The 21701-nt window shown below is 33.0% G+C and overlaps 1 protein-coding gene and 1 long non-coding RNA gene across 3 annotated transcripts in view; both read left to right on the top strand.

Moving 5' to 3' along the window:
* Positions 1–20990, top strand: part of LOC134695828 (circadian locomoter output cycles protein kaput-like) — a 56728-nt gene extending 35738 nt beyond the window's left edge. Inside the window, exons 10-15 of one of the 2 annotated variants that reach the window (XM_063557260.1) lie at positions 12008–12155; positions 12628–12791; positions 13418–13590; positions 15768–15833; positions 16808–16991; positions 17616–20990. In XM_063557260.1, the coding sequence (XP_063413330.1) occupies positions 12008–12155; positions 12628–12791; positions 13418–13590; positions 15768–15833; positions 16808–16991; positions 17616–17782 (902 nt within the window). In that variant the 3' untranslated portion in view covers positions 17783–20990. Of the gene's footprint in view, positions 1–12007; positions 12156–12627; positions 12792–13417; positions 13591–15767; positions 15834–16807; positions 16992–17609 lie in introns of both variants that reach the window. The other variant, XM_063557259.1, reaches the window with a different exon arrangement.
* Positions 545–10762, top strand: LOC134695830 (uncharacterized). Its single transcript, XR_010102852.1, has 5 exons — positions 545–862; positions 2110–2188; positions 5322–5508; positions 6370–6420; positions 10531–10762. It is a non-coding gene; the product is annotated as an uncharacterized LOC134695830 (long non-coding RNA).
* Positions 20991–21701: the final 711 nt, after the last annotated feature.

Genomic DNA, 21701 nt, shown 5'->3' with positions numbered 1-21701 from the left:
CAGAAAAAAAAATGTATAATTCGTGGTTGGTAAGTTTTTATTAATGGAGGAAGCTGGAGATATCTTCGGCAGGAACACTAACAAACCAAGAGTATTCCTATGTATTGTATTTTATTTATTTACACTCTTACTGAGATTTCTAAATTCTCTGATTTGATTAATTCAAATTGTCAATTTCCCCCAAATTCCATCTCCCCTCTCCTCCACAAACACACTACATCCCACATCACAAAAGGAGTCAGCGGAGTAATTTGATTCTGAATCATGGAAAACAACAAAATGTAAAAAAAGTGAATGACTTAAAAGAAATAAATAATAATCAGTCCGGCAGTAGGCCTATGATATTATATAATTATTGCTTATTCAATATCAATTCTTTTTGTCCTTTCTTCTGCACTTTTTTGTTCATTATTCTCTATACAATATATATCCCTATTATTGATTCCAGACTAACTCTCATGCTCATATATCCATCCGTAAACCAAACTAGAAAACTACGTAGACATTTTTGCACGTTTAATACGAAAACCCGGAAACTTTTCACCGTTGCCATTTTTTTTATACTATGATGCAAAATCCATGGACGCTCGTGCGTCTGCTGATTTGATTTTCTTAACTGTATTTTAACAAGATTGGACAGAGGCAGCCAGAAAGGGACCGCCAGAAAGATAATACAAGACTCTTTTATTTATTCAAACTGAGAGGTCAAAAGTTTAGTATAAATGTATTATTAATTGTCGATTAACTGGAAGAAACCGGCGACCAAAAAATAGAAATGAACAAGATCCAAACCAACTGCTTGAACTGGAACATTGATGGATTTATGTACCCACTTTTTTGTACTTGGAAAGCGCAACGAAAGGTAAATATAATCTTAAACTTGTTTTAAATGGATAAGAGCAGATACTAGTGCTATAATTTACAACCTTTTGAATTTATACCGGCGTACATGCCGTCAGGGGTTTGTTACAATTTGCCGGGTTTACTATCCATCCATACGAACCCCGATAAATCGTGGTTGCATAGTAAACCCGGAAAAATGTAACAAACCCCTGTGATTCATGTAAACCCGTTACTCAGTCCAAGAACGGAAGCAAGACAACTCGACCTGCTGACAAATCTCCCCACAGTGGACTTACACTTTTTCACTAACTCGCCCGGTCCCCACTCAATGAATATTAAAGAAAAGTCAAACGAACACAGTTAACATGGTTAAACATGTTAAATAGGTAACAAAAAAGTCAATGCTATAACAATGATAAAGGCCAGCCAAAATATGAAGTAAAGAAAATATACCAAAAAATATATTAAATATTGTGAAAGAGCACAAAATAAAGAAATTCATTGGCGCCACAATTTTTGAAATCTGAGTTGACTGGTTCAAAGGTTATTTTAATAAGATTGACGGTACCAATTTTCTTGCACCAGATGCGCATTTCGACAATACATGTCTCTTCAGTGATGCTCATGGCCAAAATATTTGAAATCCAAAGCTTATATAAAAGATGAAGAGCTATAATCCAAAAGGTCCAAAAAGTTTAAGGTTAAGGGTGAAAGGAATCAGAGCTTTGCATGAGGGAGATACATTCCTTAATTTATAATAATTTCTAATATTTTGTAACAGTAAATTTTAATAACACAAAAAATCCGTATTTTCATGCCAGTACCGAAGTATTGGCTACTGGGCTGGTGATACCCTCGGGGACTAATAGTCCACCAGCAGAGGCATCGACCCAGTGGTAGTAATAAAATTAACGGTACCAATTTTCTTGCACCAGATGCGAATTTCGACAATACATGTCTCTTCAGTGATGCTCGTGGCCAAAATATTTGAAATCCAAAGCTTATATAAAAGATGAAGAGCTATAATCCAAAAGGTCCAAAAAGTTTAGCCAAATCAGTGATTATGTTTTAAAATTTGTAAAAAAAAAACATTGGGATTTTTTTTGCTATTTATCAATCTTGGGCTGCAGGGCATCTTTGAATAAAATGCTATATGTAAGTTTAAACATTCATACCTTAATCATGTTCATATGGAAATTTAAAGCAGGCAGAGGTTTAAAATATATTAACAAATGTAATGCCAAAATATCTCAACTTTTTTTTTAGCAACTCAAAATCATGCTGTCAGGCTGTGTGTTGTACATAGGAAGTGGACCCCTGGAGGAGATGAAAGGTCTATTTAATAGTACGTTATATTAATGTATAAATATGAAAAAGTGGTATGATTGTCAATGAGAAAAGAGAGAAATGTGTACAAATTAAAATTCACTTGTTTTCCAATCCTAATAAAACTGTCAAGATTCACATGATATTGTAATGTTTACATTATTATTTTCAAAATACAATATTGTTTACACTAATGAGAAAATACTACTCTTCACCAGAGATTAATTAGAAGTTAATAACTATAGGTCACCTTACATCATGTACATCCTTCAACAATGAGCAAAGCCCATATCTAATAGACAGCTATATAAGACCCCAAATGAAAATGACAAATTTGTAAAAGATTTCAAACAAAATAAATTAACTAGACTAATTTATGTACAAAAAAAGAACAAAAAAAATAAAAATATGATATACAGCAACAAACCAAACCACTGGCACTGAATTACAGGCTGATACTCATGTACAGAATGTGATGGGGCTAGACTAGTAATTTTTTTTTATGTCAAACCCATCTATCTGGGGATATTATAGTGAACAAGGCCTAACTCATCAATCTAAAAAAAAACAACAGAAAGACATCTTACACATTCCCTTAACAAAAAAGACTTAAGTACATATCTGAGAGTACTCCCTGAGTTACTAACAGCTAGTTCAAAGCCAATATTAAACAAGAAACCTTGCCTAGTTTAGTCCATTTATCAGATACAGTACTTCCTTATTTTAAAATAGATAAACTTTTGGTGTAATTATGAATAACTTTAAATTTCAAAGTACATGGTCATGCATATAATGTACATGCACGTAGCTACGTTTACGTCAAAATGCCTGGGCGTACACTTAAATTTGGTATAAAAAAATCATCTAAATAAAAATAAAAGTATTGCATTGTTAGCAGTACATCAACCTTCTAAGTCTTTCTTCAATGGCTTGTAATTGCGAAAATAAGTGATGAAAATTAGTATCATATTATTTCTGTTAAATTCTAAATCTACCGTGAATTCTATACTCACTTTCTCCCCTTTTTTTAAACCAATTCATTATGAGCTGAGATTCGGTTTGCCTTTTTAGCTCACCTGGGCCAAGTGAGCTTTTCCCATCACTTTGCGTCCGGCGTCGTCCGTCGTCAAAGTTAACTTTTACAAAAATCTTCTCCTCTGAAACTACTGGGCCAAATTAAACCAAACGTGGCCACAATCGTCATTGGGGTATCTAGTTTAAAAATTGTGTCCAGTGACCCGGCCAACCAACCAAGATGGCCGCAATGGCTAAACATGGCTAAAAATAGAACATTGGGGTAAAATGCAGTTTTTGGCTTATAACTCAAAAACCAAAGCATTTAGAGCAAATCTTCGTCGAATTTAATTAACAGGATTTAGCGGGGGGGGGGGGGGGGGGGGGGGGGTGTTTAAGTGCATAATTTCTATATGTCTATGTTCTGTTATTCTTTGGTCATTCTAATCTATTTAGTAAGAAATATGCTTTAAATTATGTGTCCCTTTGGAATTTGCCACTGCATCGGATTGTAAACAAACATTGAAAAACATAATTATTTCGATTTATTTGTGATAAATTGGATATCGGAGGTGTTACAGCAAGAAATCGCCTTAAATTGTAGACAACAAAATAACACAAATCTATAGTAGAATTTAACAATATTTATTATACAAAGTATACACGAAGTATTTTACAAATATTACTGTTAACTTAATTGTCAAAATATGAGTACACTCTTTTATCTGTATCTGTATCCGGATATCTTTCGGAATCCAATCTGAATATTATGTTCACTACTAAGGTCACAATCCAGTATGATGTTGTTTGTAGAATAAACGTGTCAATCCAAATGCTGTGAATACTAATGTCTATCAATGTCTATGTCCAAGTTTAATTATGAGAGTTTAACTTTAGTGTCTGTATATATAGTGTTGTCATGGAAAATTCTAGAACACTCTATAATGGAACATTGTGGAAAATCCTGGAAAGTTACAACGGAAGTTTCTGGAATAACGTAGAAGTTTAAATTACGCATCTTTTATAAGGATCATTCTAGAAAGTTCCAATCATTCTGTGATTGTTCCAGTGATTTCTGAACTGCACAGTTATAAGATTATTTGGTAAACAACTATCAGGCCATACAACACAAATTAGGCCAACATAAATAAATACAATAATTACAATATCATAACAGAGGAACAACAATCAGTAAATCAGATGAAATAAGTCATGCCCCGCTTTAATATCCACTACCAGCAGTTTCTTTGGCTTCATCACCGAGGTTTGGGCGTACATGTAGCAATGACCTAGCTACCCCAATGATGTATCATGATTCTAACATGACGTCCTTTAAACGCTTTGAGTACACACCCGTGGTAAAATATGAATATATTGCATTGGCTGTTCCGATCGTACTCCCACGTCATATGTTTTTTTATGAATGAAGTACCCGACGTCATAGAATGATGACGTTATAATTTAAGCATTTTACGGGAAAATACACGCTTCTGATACCGAAAATCATCACAACAAGGAAACGTCAACAAACGATGCTAAAATGTGGTATAAGCTCATTTTTCTATACATAAAAGACATATAGGATAATTATCATTAAAATTCATCCAAATCTATCTAAATAAGTTTTGTGAATAGTTTCAGCATGCCACTTTTTCTGTTTGCTCCGTTCTTTTACGCCAATCTAAAAGTGCGTTAATTTATGAGAACGGCAAATAATGGCCTCCACCTAGAGCGCTTCGATTCAAAACAATTGCCGTATTTGTCCTATTAGAATCGAAATAATTCATGGGGGCTTGAATATATCTAGATTTTACCACGGGTTGTCCCTTTATGCCGATATTTTACCCCTCGCTATCGCTCAGGGTAAAATATTTGTCATAAAGGGCCAACCCGTGGTAAAATAACGATATATTCAAGCCCCCATGAATTATTTCTTAATTATTAAATGACTTATTGCCCCAAGATTGGCATTATAAATTATTTCGGATTCAGAGCTAAAATATAACCACTTTTGTTCAGCTCTTTACTCAAGGGTCATATTGATTTAGTTTTATTGATAAGAACATTCCAATGTTTTTGTATAGTCAAACTTTTTCAAGGCAAGTTTGGTGGTTTTATTTAAACATTATTTCTTTTAGCACTTTCAATGAAAGTACAAGTCCTTCAAGAAGTAGGAGAAGCTAACATGGCTAAGCAACAGAACAGAATTCATTTTAGGCATTGCTTTCTAGATTAAATAGATGGTGGAGTCATATATCTTCATATTGATTTTATGTGCATATCAATATGAGGAGCACCAGTCAATGAATAATTGTGTGATGAGAGGTATGTCATGTATGTAATGAAATGAAAACTTAGTTTGAATATTTTTTCTTGTCAGACTCTGTACATGTAGTTTTAAAGATTTTTTGTACGCCTGTCTGACAAAAAATTTGACGGGTCTTATTATGGTATACAAATAATTGTCTGTCTATATGTCAAACCGTAACTTGAGAACTGCTTATCTAAATTTCATGAAACTTAACATAGTTGTTTCTTATGATGGTCAAACAGTCTGTATACTTTTTGTTGTAAATACACGAAATAGGATTTAAACTTTGTGATTTACAGGACTTGATAACTAAAACAGGGGTGTGTACTTTTCACATGTCACGCTGTATCTCAAAAATATTTTCTGATTACTGCTTAAAACTTCACACACTTCTTAATTATATTAATCAAAAGACCTGTATAACTTTTGGTGATGAAAAAAGATTCAAAATTTTTAATTTAAAGGTTATTGATTTTTTTTAAAGGGGGGTAGGGTTCATATGATCCATTGTCATGATTGTCTTAAAACAATTAATAACTATTGCTTAAAACTTTACACACTTCTTAGTTATATTAATCTAAAGATTTGTATTTTTTTGGGGATGATTTTTCCACGTGTCGCGCGGTATCTCAGAGACTATTTATGATTATTGCATAAAACTTCTCACACAAGACTAAGGGCTTATCATGCGCTCATGGCGCAGCTGTTTATTGAAGTTTGAATTGATAATTATCAGGATTTCATACAGGCAAAACATACTTTATACTGCTACATTGAAGACCCATTGGTGGCCTTCGTCTGTTGTCTACTGTAAGGTCTGGTTGTTGTCTCTTTGACACATTCCCCATTTCCATTCTAAATTTTATTTTTTACAGAGTTTGTCTTTAGTGCCATTTGAAGACAGTAGAGTGCCTCCCTGGATTCAGGTAAATGCTCTTATAATATTATAGTGTATAATATACTAGATTATGGAGTGTGTGTCCGAGCGAGAAATTTTCTATGTTCATTGCTCCAGGAATATTTATGAAAAAGTAGTATTTTAATATTCAGCCTCATTCATCTATTCAGTCAGACGTCAGTCGCTACCCTGATATTTCCTATAGATCTGTTCTTAGATTTTTCAGGTAATTTATGACAAATAGCGTTCGACATCTTTAACCAAACAGTTTTATCATTTTCACATAATTCAATTTATTGCGTGCTAGTTCATATTCTGGACGCCAGTCTTTGCTCCTTTCGCGGATTATTCAATGTGAAGAGTCAAAAACTAGTTTTATGGTTTAATAAATTCAAAATAGATGATAGCCATTCATTAAGTATTTGCAAAAATATAACAATTAAATTATGTACATGTAACCTTGGAGTTTTTTCAATGGACCAGCATACATAAAATATGAAGAGATGAGGTATGATCTTTAATGTGACCAACTATCAATTAAAAGACCATAGGACACAGCTCATTAAGATGTAAACATTCACTTGACACTGTACAGCCTTAAACAATGATCAAAATCCATACCATAAGGTAACTTATAAGGATACAAAATGTTAACCAATGAAAAAATTAAAACAACATGTACAACATACAGTTATGGAAGACAGCAAGAACCTACAAAATTAACCAGAAATGACTAGACTCATCAATCATTGTCAATAGCTATAGGTACTTAAAAAAAAATGTGCAAAAATTTTGTTTTCTCAAACTGAAATATCTATCCTTCAACATGTTCAAGGAATTTAGTGTAATAACATTTGTCACTTCAAGCAGTTTAGGAAAGTATGACTTAAAATGCCAAAATATTGAACTTATCAGAAGGATATTAAACCATAACAGCGTTAATGAATATATATGTATTGCTTTTTGCTGTCAGAGATTTTTTTGGTGGCAAAAGCTAGACATAGCGATTTTAAATTCTGTCTTTGGTATGGTCAACAATTAGGTTTAAATAGTCTTTTTAAAGTTTTTTGGACATCAATAACTTTGTCAAACATACATGGAATTTTATAAAATTGGATGACATGTATTTTGGTTTATCTGACCAACTTTGTTTTATCTGACCACTAGAAAACACATATTGTGTATTTGGTTTTTTTCCTGCTTAAACCCATAATTCATAACATGCATAATTTATTGAAACTTTTCCCATAATCCCATTGTGCATCTCCTTTTTATGCCCATGCTGAAGCAGAGGGGCATTTAATTTTTGTCTGTCTGTACATCCTTACATACTTGTGTTGCAAAATTGGTTTCCATTCTCTAGTTCTATAGTTTGCCTCAATCAAATGTTGTAAAACTTGTTGTATACAATGCCTATAACCACAAAATGCAGATCAAGTTTGAATTTAAGTGGCATCCCTTTTACCGTTCTAGAGAAATGCCCCTTAAAAATTCCTAAACTTCATTTCTCAATCTGCTGATATGAGTTCTCTTACTTAAGGTTTGCCTCAACCAAATGTTATGAATCTTAAACACAATGCTTATTAGTACAAATGTATAACATCAAAACTAAGATCACTTTTGGATTTTGGTGACATCATTTTTATTGTATAGAGTTATGCCCCTTTACAAATGAAAAAAATGGTGATTTTTTTAGTTTCTATTCTCTAACTATTAAAGAGTTTTCCTCTCCTAAATACAATAAACATAAACATTACAGTAGTTTTTTAACATTCTAAAACTAACACGTCCACTAGTATTTTTTTCCATTTGATGAGTTAAGCCTTTTTCAACTGATTTTTATACGACCTCAAAATTTAAAAAAAAATTTCGTTGTATATTGCTATCACGTTGGCGTCTGCGTCGTCGTCGTCTGAATACTTTTAGTTTTCGCACTCTAACTTAAGTAAAAGTGAATAAAAATCTATGAAATTTTAACACAAGGTTTATGACCACAACAGAAAGGTTGGGATTGATTTTAAGGAGTTTAGGTACCAACAGTTTAGGAATTAGGGGCCAAAAAGGGACCCAAATAAGCATTTTCTTGGTTTTCGCACCATAACTTCAGTATAAGTAAATAGAAATCTATGAAATTTAAACACAAGGTTTATGACCATAAAAGGAAGGTTGGTATTGATTTTGGGAGTTTTTGTCCCAACAGTTTAGGAAAAAGGGCCAAAAGGGTCCAAAATTAAACTTTGTTTGATTTCATCAAAAATTGAATAATTGGGGTTCTTTGATATGCCGAATCTAACTGGGTATGTAGATTACTAATTTTTGGTCCCGTTTTAAAATTGGTCTACATTAAAGTCCAAAGGGTCCAAAATTAAACTAAGTTTGATTTTAACAAAAAATGAATTCTTGGGCCTCTTTGATATGCTGAATCTAAACATGTACTTAGATTTTTGATTATGGGCTCAGTTTTCAAGTTGGTCCAAATCAGGATCCAAAATTATTATATTAAGTATTGTGCAATAGCAAGAATTTTCAAATGCACAGTATTCAGCAATAGCAAGAAATCTTCAATTGCACAGTATTGTGCAATAGCGAATATTTTCAATTGCACAGTATTGCACAATAGCAAGAAATATCTAATTGCACAATATTGTGCAATAGCAAGAAATTCCATGGAGTTATCTTTCTTTGTCCAGAATAGTAGTTGAATCAACTTAGATCATTGTTTTATATATACAATTTTTATTCACTTTTACTACCAACTGATAGATTAAAACAATCTTTACCATTCCGTGATAACAAGCACTTTTTTTACATTTTAATATTTTATGATGTATTTAAATGAGAAGTTATTGTTGCAAACTTCATTAGAAATTTGAATTGAGATCAGTTTTGAAATAAGGGAAAGGGGGATGTGAAAAAAAAATTGGGCGGGGGGGTCAATTTTTTTCATTTCAGATTTCATAAATAAAAAGAAAATTTCTTCAAACATTTTTTTGAGAGGATTAATATTCAACAGCATAGTGAATTGCTCAAAGGCAATAAAAAAACTTTAAGTTCATTAGACCACATTCATTCTGTGTCAGAAACCTATGCTGTGTCAACTATTTAATCATAATCCAAATTTAGAGCTGAATCCAGCTTGAATGTTGTGTCCATACTTGCCCCAACCGTTCAGGGTTCAACCTCTGCAGTCATATAAAGCTGCGCCCTGCGGAGCATCTGGTTATAGTTAGTTCTCATGTTGTACTTTTATACCACTGTCCCAGGTTAGGGGAGGGTTGGGATCCCGCTCACATGTTTAACCCCGTCACATTATTTATGTATGTGTCTGTCCCAAGTCTCTAATTCAGTGGTAGTTGTTTGTTTATATGTTACATATTTGTTTTTCCTTCATTTTTATGCCATAGTAGAGGGGCATTACGTTTTCTGGTCTGTGCGTCTGTTCGTTCGTCCGTCCATCTGTTGGTTCGTCCGTCTGTTCCACTCAGGTTAAAGTTTTTGGTCAAGGTAGTTTTTGATGAAGTTGAAGTCCAATCAACTTGAAACTTAGTATACATGTTCCCTTTGATAAGATCATTCTAATTTTAATGCCAAATTAGAGAATTTATTCCAATTTCACAGTCCAGTAAACATAGAAAATGATAGTGCGAGTGGGGCATCCGTGTACTGTGGACACATTCTTGTTTTATATAAATAAGGCAGTTAGTTTTCTCGTTTGAATTGCCTTTTAAAGCCAAATATGCGGTATGGGCTTTGCTTATTGTTGAAGGTCATACAGTGACCTACAGTTATTAATTTCCGTGTCATTTTGGTGTCTTGTAGATATAGACAGTTGTCTCATTGGCAATCATTGTTTTTCATTGTCATTTCTGGGTTTTTGATAGCTAACTATGCGGTATGGGCTTTGCTCATTGTTGAAGGCTGTACAGTGAACTATAGTTGTTAATGTCCGTGTCATTTTGGTCTCTTGTAGATATAGACAGTTGGCAATCATACCACATCTTTTTTTTTATATATGCGGATACATTATAAGCTGTTTGAAACCTCTTAAGTGAATTACACTTTTAATTATTATCGAATTACTTAATTTACTGAAGTCAAATTTCATGAATTTATATTATTTTTAAATATTTTATTTCAGTTACCATTCACAGTGAACACTATGAAGAATAACCAATATAGGACATAGAAGACTACCTCACAAACATGGAAAAACTTCACAAACATTTGAAATATTACAAGAAAAATCCAATATTTGGATTCATGAAGAAGACATTCATTTTGACATTCATGTACATGTTGTACTTGGAAAACTGAAGAAATAAAATTGTGAACAAAAATACTTGAAAATAAAGTTAGAAGTTTGAAATTTATATTTTGGTGTTGTACTAAGAAAGTTTGAAGAAAATGGAGACATTCAAAACTGTAAAAAGGAAACTATATTTTACACAATCACTGTTGAGGACAATTACTCTTGATATAATATGATCCAAAGATTATACAAAGTAAAGAAATTCGGTTGAATTGCCAATGAGAAAAATATTCACAAGAGTTGTTTAAATGATGTATATACAGTATAAAGTAATATCAGGTCACCCTATGTCCTTGAACAATGAATAAAAAAACCAAGCTATAAAAAGACCCAAACATAAGACATGTAAGAAGAAGAGAAAAAAATTTAACAAGTTTTGAAAAATGTGAAAATGAAATATTATATGAACCAGAGGCAAGCACTAAAATACTTGGGATATTGTTGCTGTACTCTTGAATATACATGTAGAATGTTTAAATGGATTTTAAATCAGAGTTATCATCAATATTCACCTTTTTTAGCAACAATTTATTGTATGACTGAGATTTCTTTACCAAAATCCTTGTATGTGTATACTGCATTAGAAACATATTTTAGTTGCACACTAGGTGACTATAAGGAAACACAGATAACAACTATATTGCTTTAAAATGAAGTACATATTGACTGTTCCATCGAAAGTGCGGGCAATACAACTGTGACATAAAAATCAAACCATACATATATATATTTTTTCCAAAAAAATTCAATTCTTATTGGTATAAAATTGAAAATAGAAGATACCAAAAGTTGGCAAAACATTAACAAGAAAAAAGAAGTTATCAAATCCAGACAATAAAAACAATAAAATAATTCACTACATAATTGATCATGACTACGCACGATAATCATGTGTTTTGATAAACACATGATTCTCATGCGTAAATTTATTCCATGTAATACGCACGTACCTCTTTACGCATAATTTTCGTGCGGGAATCATGCGAAAATCATGCATGAAATTTACGCACGATTATCAGATGTAGCTCGATTTGGGCGTTTTCCGTGCGAAAAAAACACATGATTTTTCGCACGATTATCATGTGTGGCACATTTACTAGTGTACACAGAGAACAAAAACTATTGTATTGATTCAATGGGACAAGTAAACTTGCAAAAGTTTAAATACCTTGATAAAGAGCAGACGACTCTGTGGAAAACTTTCATTTGGTTCGCTATAAATTGGAATAAATATCTGTATTAATATGAATAAAATAGTTATCAATTATTAATTAATATTGTACTACAATCACCATATTTTGAACAGTGATGCAGAAAGGGGAGGAAACCTCAAGGTATTACAGATTTCTGACCAAAGGTCAACAATGGATTTGGTTACGGACACGGTATTACATCACATATCATCAGTGGAACTCTAAGCCAGAGTTTGTAGTGTGTACAAATGTTGTAGTTAAGTAAGTGCATATGATAACACCTGGTACCTGTTTTGACAAGTTTTAAGAGTATCAATTTGAAATAAGGAGATGTGGTATGATTGACAATGATACAACTATCCACCTAATGATTAACACAACAATAGGTCTTCAACAATGAGCATAACAGGGGCCTATGTAGCGAAATATTAGTCCATGATAAAGATAAAGCAGTTGAAAAAGAGTGATTCATATGAATGCAGCTTGTAAATGTTTAACTCTGTTTTTAACTAACTGTTGGGTGCACATAATTGTACTGTCTCAACCAAATGTTGTGAAAGTTATACATAATGCATATTACCATAAAAAAGTTTGAATTTGGGCAGTGCCACTTCTACAGATTTCTAAAAATGTCATAGTATAAATTTATATGCAAGCAGGGGCATCATCTGTGCCCATTCTCTAGTAATTTCAGTGTTACACTATTTAATATAAACATTTCTGTCTTGTATAGTTATTCAGATGTTAGAGAAAATCTCTGGAAAGATATGGGATATAATACAACCAATAGTCACACTGCAAACAAAAGGGAAAGAAGTCCATCTGTTTGTTCTGTTACCTCAGGGCCTAATATGTCTTCCTGTCACAGTGTGGGGTCTGCCTCATCAGACAGAGCAGGTATGTAGTCCATCTGTTTGTTCTGTTACCTCAGGGCCTAATATGTCTTCCTGTCGCAGTGTGGAGTCTGCCTCTTCAGACAGAGCAGGTTTGTAGTCCATATGTTTGTTCTGTGGCCTTATATGTCTTCCTGAAGGTCCAAACACAGTTTTCAACATAAGATGTGTCTACACAATATGTTGAGCTTTTGTTAGTCTTTAAATTGAGAACAAACTTGTCATTTACAATAAAATTTTAAAAAAAATAAACCACCATGAAGATATGCTGGACAAGGTCCCTGACTGGGAAATTCACATGAACATGAAGCAGAGTTAACATATTTATTTTTAATCTTTTAATCTCTAAATTGATTGTAGAATGTCAATATTTTATGCTGCTTTTTTTGTTTGTTCTTTCACTTAAGTTTGCCTCCATCAAGTGTTGTGAAACTTATACACAATGATTTTACCACAAAACTAAAGATCAAGTACAATTTTGGGCAGTGTGACTTTTACCACTCTTGAGTTATGTCCCTTTATAACTTTATACACAAGCTGGGGTATAAATTGTGTCCCATAGAAATAATACTAATTTATTTATCTTTTGTACTATTTACATGTAGTTATAATTAATAAATTATTTTGTAGGATCATCAAAATTAGGAGACAATGACAACTCACCATCATCTAGTATCCCTACCAGTAAATACATTCCACAGACAGTTTCACAGCATCTACAGCTTCTGTTACAGCATAGACTACTACATCAGCCATTGAGTCAAAGTCAGCCTCCAACTGGTCTGGTTACCATGGAGAGTCAGGTAAGGTTACTATGGTAACATACACTTCTATTACAACATAGACTACTACATCAGCCATTGAGTCAAAGTCAGCCTCCAACTGGTCTGGTTACCATGGAGAGTCAGGTAAGGTTACTATGGTAACATACACTTCTATTACAACATAGACTACTACATCAGCCATTGAGTCAAAGTCTGCCTCCAACTGGTCTGGTTAACATGGAGAGTCAGGTAAGTTTACTATGGTAACATACACTTCTGTTGCAACATAGACTACTACATCAGCCATTGAGTCAAAGTCAGCCTCCAACAGGTCTGGTTACCATGGAGAGTCAGGTAAGTTTACTATGGTAACATACACTTCTGTTACAACATAGACTACTACATCAGCCATTGAGTCAAAGTCAGCCTCCAACTGGTCTGGTTACCATGGAGAGTCAGGTAAGGTTACTATGGTAACATACACTTCTATTACAACATAGACTACTACATCAGCCATTGAGTCAAAGTCTGCCTCCAACTGGTCTGGTTAACATGGAGAGTCAGGTAAGGTTACTATGGTAACATACACTTCTATTACAACATAGACTACTACATCAGCCATTGAGTCAAAGTCAGCCTCCAACTGGTCTGGTTACCATGGAGAGTCAGGTAAGGTTACTATGGTAACATACACTTCTATTACAACATAGACTACTACATCAGCCATTGAGTCAAAGTCTGCCTCCAACTGGTCTGGTTAACATGGAGAGTCAGGTAAGTTTACTATGGTAACATACACTTCTGTTGCAACATAGACTACTACATCAGCCATTGGGTCAAAGTCAGCCTCCAACAGGTCTGGTTACCATGGAGAGTCAGGTAAGTTTACTATGGTAACATACACTTCTGTTACAACATAGACTACTACATCAGCCATTGAGTCAAAGTCAGCCTCCAACTGGTCTGGTTACCATGGAGAGTCAGGTAAGGTTACTATGGTAACATACACTTCTGTTACAACATAGACTACTTCATCAGCCATTGGGTCAAAGTCAGCCTCCAACTGGTCTGGTTACCACGGAGAGTCAGGTAAGTTTAATATGGTAACATACACTTCTGTTACAACATAGACTACTACATCAGCCATTGAGTCAAAGTCAGCCTCCAACTTTTCTGGTTACCATGGAGAGTCAGGTAAGTTTAATATGGTAACATACACTTCTGTTACAACATAGACTACTACATCAGCCATTGAGTCAAAGTCAGCCTCCAACTTTTCTGGTTACCATGGAGAGTCAGGTAAGTTTACTATGGTAACATACACTTCTATTACAACATAGACTACTACATCAGCCATTGAGTCAAAGTCTGCCTCCAACTGGTCTGGTTACCATGGAGAGTCAGGTAAGGTTACTATGGTAACATACACTTCTATTACAACATAGACTACTACATCAGCCATTGAGTCAAAGTCAGCCTCCAACTTTTCTGGTTACCATGGAGAGTCAGGTAAGTTTATTATGGTAACATACACTTCTGTTACAACATAGACTACTACATCAGCCATTGAGTCAAAGTCTGCCTCCAACTGGTCTGGTTACCATGGAGAGTCAGGTAAGGTTACTATGGTAACATACTCTTCTGTTACAACATAGACTACTACATCAGCCATTGAGTCAAAGTCAGCCTCCAACTGGTCTGGTTACCATGGAGAGTCAGGTAAGTTTACTATGGTAACATACTTCGGTTACAACATATACTATAACATCAGCCATTGGGTCAAAGTCAGCCTCCCACTGGTCTGGTTACCATGAAGAGTCCGGTAAGGTTACTATGGTAACAAAGACTTTTCTTACAGATTAGACTATAATATAAGCCTATTAAACCAGGCAAGGCTTTAGATGGTTTGATTATCATGGAGGGTCCATTAAGGTTTTTTTTATGGCCACTTCAGTTACAGCATAGACTATTCAATCAGCTACTAATATTCAATTGTCTGATTACAGAGGGTCATGTGAGGTTAAACTACTGTACCATATCAGCAAGCTTGGACAGTGATCCTTATTTTCTGCATTCATTATTCCATTTTTGGATTAGCTATAAAAAATCTGCCTGCACAAAAAAAACAATAGTTAACACAAAAAGTAAAACAAAAAGTTGCTGCTAAAATGATGTGTTATACTAAAATATAAAATATATTTTAAACTTTTTTACAGCAAGGACCAACACCCTCCACAAGTACTACACAAATGTCCCCAGTGGTCGAGCCTACATCTCCACAGGTTGGTTAATATACATATAGTGTATACAAGTATAGTGTGACCTGTGTTATTGAACACACTGGAGGACCAGAAAAATATGTTTGATTAAGCACGGTCTCAGGTTTTTTTCTGCCAAAATAGGCATATTATGGGACCTTGCAAATGGGTCGGTTAATGATGTTGGAATACTCAGGTGTTGAATAAGGCAGGTTACACTGTATATTCAAAAGATAAAAGTGTATCTTTCTTTTTACCATTTTTACAAAAAGAACTTTACATTTCATATAACAAGTTTATTTAACCCAATTGTATGGTCTTTCAAGACAGATTTATTCCGACAAAACTAAGACCTTATTTAAGAATTGAATGCTTCTTTTTGTAAATTTATTGGGGTGTAAAAGCGTTGACCGAAGTACATTTTGTATGAAGCGCGGAAGCGCTTCATTCTAAAAATGTACGCACGGTCAACGCTTTTACAACCCTATAAAGTTACAAAAAGAAGCATTCAATACTTATGATTACATTTTTTTAGCTAAGATCATGAAAACACGATTGTTATCCAGTTTTATTTAATTCACCTGTGCACTTTATTATGGGACCTCGTGTCATCAAGCATGATAAATGTTATTGTCTCATGCAATTGTTTACGGAATAACATGTGATGTGCTGTTAGCCAATCAGAATAACGTATTATAATGAAACATACACCTAATGTAATTATTTTGCCATGAATACAAGACTTGGAACTTTAGGTTTTGCATTAGAAAAAAAGTATGATTATTCTACTTAACTATGAAATCAGTCTATCAAATTACTTGATCTAATGTTTCAAGAAAAAAATTGTATTCCAAGTACATTGTGTGCCCAGTAAAGATTTATTACGGAAAGGCCAGTTATCAAAACACTCATAATTTATTCTACTAAAATACTTATTTTTAAGAACTAATTCATTTTGATTTGTCAATAAGAAATTATATTTTTTTTTATCTTTCCAGTTGTTCCTTACTCCAGTACAACAACAGTTGTATCGACAGCTTCAAGACAAAGCTCAGCAGTTACAGTCGGCCATTGTACGACAGCAGACGGAACTACAACAAATCACACAGCAGTTGAGTTTTGCTAAACAAGGAGGACTAACTGTTCCTGTTATATCTTCATGCCAGCCTATTGTCACATCAGGTACTGTTTATTTCTCTATAAATGTGGCTACACATATTTATTTATAAATAACAAGGAAGACTATCTATTTCTGTCATGTCTTCATCCAACCTAATCACATACGGTACTGGTTATTCCCCCTTGTATGTGGCAATCATTCTGCTATGTAAATAATTATTAAAATCATGAACCAACAACAATCACTGAACTACAGGCTTCTGACTTAAGACAGGCACATTAAGAATGTGACAGGGTTAAACATATTTATGTGTTACTGTTATTATAGGGACACTTTTGTGACTCGTGTAACCCAAAAAATCTTAGAAAAATAAGTGAGATTTAAGTTCTAATTAAATTGTTAACACATTCCCAGATATAAATTTTGAAAGGATACTTAAAGTCGAGGTTACACCAATTTGAAAATCAGTACACATATTAATAACAATGTAAACTTTTTAAAAATATATAAAATTATGATTTTGACCTAGATTTTTTCAGTTCACTGGACATTGAAGTTTGTCATTGTTTCCTGTTGGCACATATTCTCATTAAATATCTTTGTTGTGCATGCTTATTTTTTTTTTTTAGATAGACCAATTTGTATTGTGATAATAATTTTTTTATGATTTTATTTTACAGTTCCAGTTAGCCCTATCATGTTTGCCACAACATGTGGCATGCTACCGACAAGTCCACTTCCTCCGTCAGTCTCAGTCCAGCCAATTTTACCGCTCCAGCCGGTAATGATGGACCATACCATTCCATTTCATCAGTTTATCTCTAAAGACAATTCAGATGACCCATCTTTATAGTAGACTAAAGTGTTCAAGAAATCAAAAAAAATATTGTCAACATTCATTGTTGTAACTGTAAGATAAAAGAATAAATTATTCATGGACATGAAGAGGAATAAAATTCTTTAATTTAGAGAAAAAGAAAAGAGCAGTGAAATTTGATTGGACTCTCCAAATTTTTCTCAAGAAATGTTATTTATCCTTGTGAATGGAATTCATGAAGTGTAATGACACACAGACAGAATATCATGAATGGCAGATACAATGGGCAGCTCAAAGAGTTATCTCCCTTGTTCCTGTGAAGAATTGATGCTATTATTATGTAAACTATTTCATTGTTGTGAGCGTTTTGTAAAAAAAAAATCAGATGCAAATTTTGCAGTCTGTCAAATTTTGTAATGGTGGTGTTTTAGATATTGTTGCTAACAAAGAGAAACATGGATTTGTTTTCTGCTTTTGTATCTAGATCTCTGTAGTTCAGAAAAATTGAGGTTGAACTTTTTAAGAATATTTTTATGATTTATTTTGTCTGAATAATTGATAAAAATAGATAAATTTTGGGATGAAAAAGAAATCTGAAAGGATGAAAATGGGAATGAATTTGGACCTAAAAAAAAAGACATTTTAAATGAAGATCTGTTTGTTGAAATTTTATCTAAGAATGTTTATTGATTAGAAAATATGTTATGACTGAAATTTGAAATAAGTGTAAAATTCTTAAGCCTTCAAGATTTTAAGTGAATATTACAGTTCACTCAAAATTTCTTACATAAGCTTAATTCTATTGAATTGAACTTGGTAGGAACCTACTTGAAATGGGTGAACTTTTATTTAGACTAAGTTAAGTTAACATAAACTATAAAGTTTTTATTGAGCTCAATCATCATTCATGGTAAGTTTTTATGATACATGTTATATAGGTTTGTTAGGGGTCATCCATAATTGTCAACCATTTTCTAAAGTGTACAAGTACACTTGAGGGAAGGGGGTTAAAAAATCGTATCTGCAGGGTTTGTTTTATTATCACTGCGATTAAACCATTTATCATTATGCGTTTGAAAATAACGCGAAATTGTACATTGAAAGTAGCATACAGATTATGATGGCATGCAAAACAAATCTCACAGATATATGTCATAAAAAAAACAGCCAGACATGTTTTATTTTATTTTCAATGCAAATTTCTTTATTAGAATAAACTGTAATAGACAGGATCTTCTTTTAATTAAAAATGATTTATTCTTGTCTTGAAAACTGAAAACGGTTGATGTACACATTTTGAGGGAGGGTTGGGGATCGGAAAAAGTGTACTTTGGAAAATGTTTGACAATTATGGATGACCCTTTAATAATTATGTAATTTACACAAATAAGTGCTATAGATCTCATGACAGAATGTGTTTTAACATTTATCATTCCATTAAATGTTAGATGTGTCAGTAATCCAGTGTGTGATAACATTCCTGATGTGATAGACCCTTTCATGATTGACAATGTTCTACTCCAGAACTACATGTATTTAACCTTTGTGTTGGCCACATGTTCTAAAATCAGGTACATTTTCAGTGTATGTCTTTTCATAATTATCTAAATGTTTTGCATCGATTGCATATCTTTGACAGACTTTAATTTTGAAAACTTTATAATTGGAGATAATTCAAATTATTTTATTATATTATATCCCCACTCTGAAAAAAAGGGGGGTATACTGTTTTACCTCTGTCTGTCCTTCCATCCTTCCGTCAGTCCATATGTCATATAATTTTTCTTTTTTCATATGATAATGTTATTTTCTTGAACAATGAAAAGTGTAAATTTAACGACAGGTAGCGTGAAAATAAGCTAGCATATATTATTGAAATACACCGTATCAGAACATTTTGGCTATGCATGAATGAACTCTGTTATTTTTTGAAATACACTGAAATAAATATCTGAAGAGAATGGTATTACACCCACACATTATAAGTGTGAATGATTTTGTTAGAAGTTGTTGTGTTGTCATGTGATCCATACATGCATACATTTAAGGATTTATCATGGAAGGTACTAGGTTACAATATTGTTATTTTAAGTAAAACCTATGAAAAAACTTTGTATTGTATGTGTATTGATTATTTAACTTGTACTGAAAAAGAAATATACTTTTAAAGCACCACCGCTAAAATGATTTATTGCAAAAGTATGGTCAAAACCCAACGCCTATAGAAATTTAGAAAGTGGTGCCTTCAAAGCCTAAATATTTATTAATACATCTTTTTTTAGTACAACCCTAATAAATTTGTATATATTATTGATGTTAAAGAAATTATTTTTAATTTTATATACCGGTATATGCTTCCTATTAAACAAAAATTATTTTTGACTTCATGACAGTGTTTTACCGATAATTTTGGTTGCTAAATTTTTTAGGATTATGCTTTTTATAATTTTACATATTTTAATGAACATTGGTTTTAATTTTTGTTGTCTATCTCTTTTTATATCACTCAAACAGGAAGAAGCAGGGCTGTGTATAGGAATCTCTGTCTGTCCGTCTGTGAGTTTGACTATCTATGTGCCATGTAATCCAAATGTCTCATAAACATCTAAACACATATTGATAAAGACCACTACCTCAAAATATCATCCAAGTTCAACATGATTAAAAGAAGGAAATCAGAATATGATGAAAGGGAGATAATCAAATTTACTTTCTTTGATATACAAAAAGTGTTGTGAGGCAAGGGTATTCTCTTGCCAGTTTTACCTACAGATTCAGTTATCATTGATGTATTTTAAAGAAAACAAACTGCATTATTTTGGACACAGACATATAAATCAATGTATGTGACACAGTGTTTAGGAATGTTGTGACTTAAATTGATTTATGTTCTGATTAAGAATTAAAACCATAGGGGATCAGAGACACTTTTAAGACCCACAATCACCCATTATTTTTTTTCCATTTTGCTTGTAATTCATACAAAATGGCCAGAAAAATATCACCACCAACCCCTTAAATTTTTGAAACACCCTTTTCCCATTTTTTTTTGTATGCATAATAGCCATTAGTAAGAGTTAAAAGTTTTTTAATTCTTAGAGAAGCCTCTCTTTGGAAGAGGAAGACATTGTATCTCTCTATATATAAAAACAATAGAACAGTCTTCAACTGAAATTTTCAGTTTTTCTCTCAAAATGTTTGCCTTATTGTTTTATATTCTTGAACACATAGTTTAATGGTTTGAACAAACTTTTTATTATACGACCGCAAATTTTGAAAAAATTTTCGTCGTATATTGCTATCACGTTGGCGTCGTCGTCGTCGTCCGAATACTTTAAGTTTTCGCACTCTAACTTTAGTAAAAGTTAATAGAAATCTATGAAATTTTAACACAAGGTTTATGACCACAAAAGGAAGGTTGGTATTGATTTTGGGAGTTTTGGTCCCAACATTTTAGGAATTAGGGGCCATAAAGGGCCCAAATAAGCATTTTCTTGGTTTTCGCGCTATAACTTTAGTTTAAGTTAATAGAAATCTATTAAATTTTGACACAAGGTTTATGACCACAAAAGAAAGGTTGGGATTGATTATGGGAGTTTTGGTTTGAACAGTTTAGGAATTAGGGGCCAAAAAAGGGCCCAAATAAGCATTATTCTTGGTTTTCACACAATAACTTTAGTTTAAGTTAATAGAAATCAATAAAATTTAAACACAATGTTTATGACCACAAAAGGAAGGTTGGTATTGATTTTGGGAGTTTAGGTCCCAACAGTTTAGGAATAAGGGGCCAAAAAGGGACCCAAATAAGCATTTTTCTTGGTTTTCGCACCATAACTTTAGTATAAGTAAATAGAAATCTATGAAATTTAAACACAAGGTTTATGACCATAAAAGGAAGGTTGGTATTGATTTTGGGAGTTTTGGTCCTAACAGTTTAGGAAAAAGGGGCCCAAAG

Source organism: Mytilus trossulus, chromosome 14 (genome assembly GCF_036588685.1).
Source record: "Mytilus trossulus isolate FHL-02 chromosome 14, PNRI_Mtr1.1.1.hap1, whole genome shotgun sequence".
Classification (NCBI taxonomy): Eukaryota; Metazoa; Mollusca; class Bivalvia; order Mytilida; family Mytilidae; genus Mytilus; species Mytilus trossulus.
This window is presented reverse-complemented; position numbering and strand designations above follow the sequence as displayed.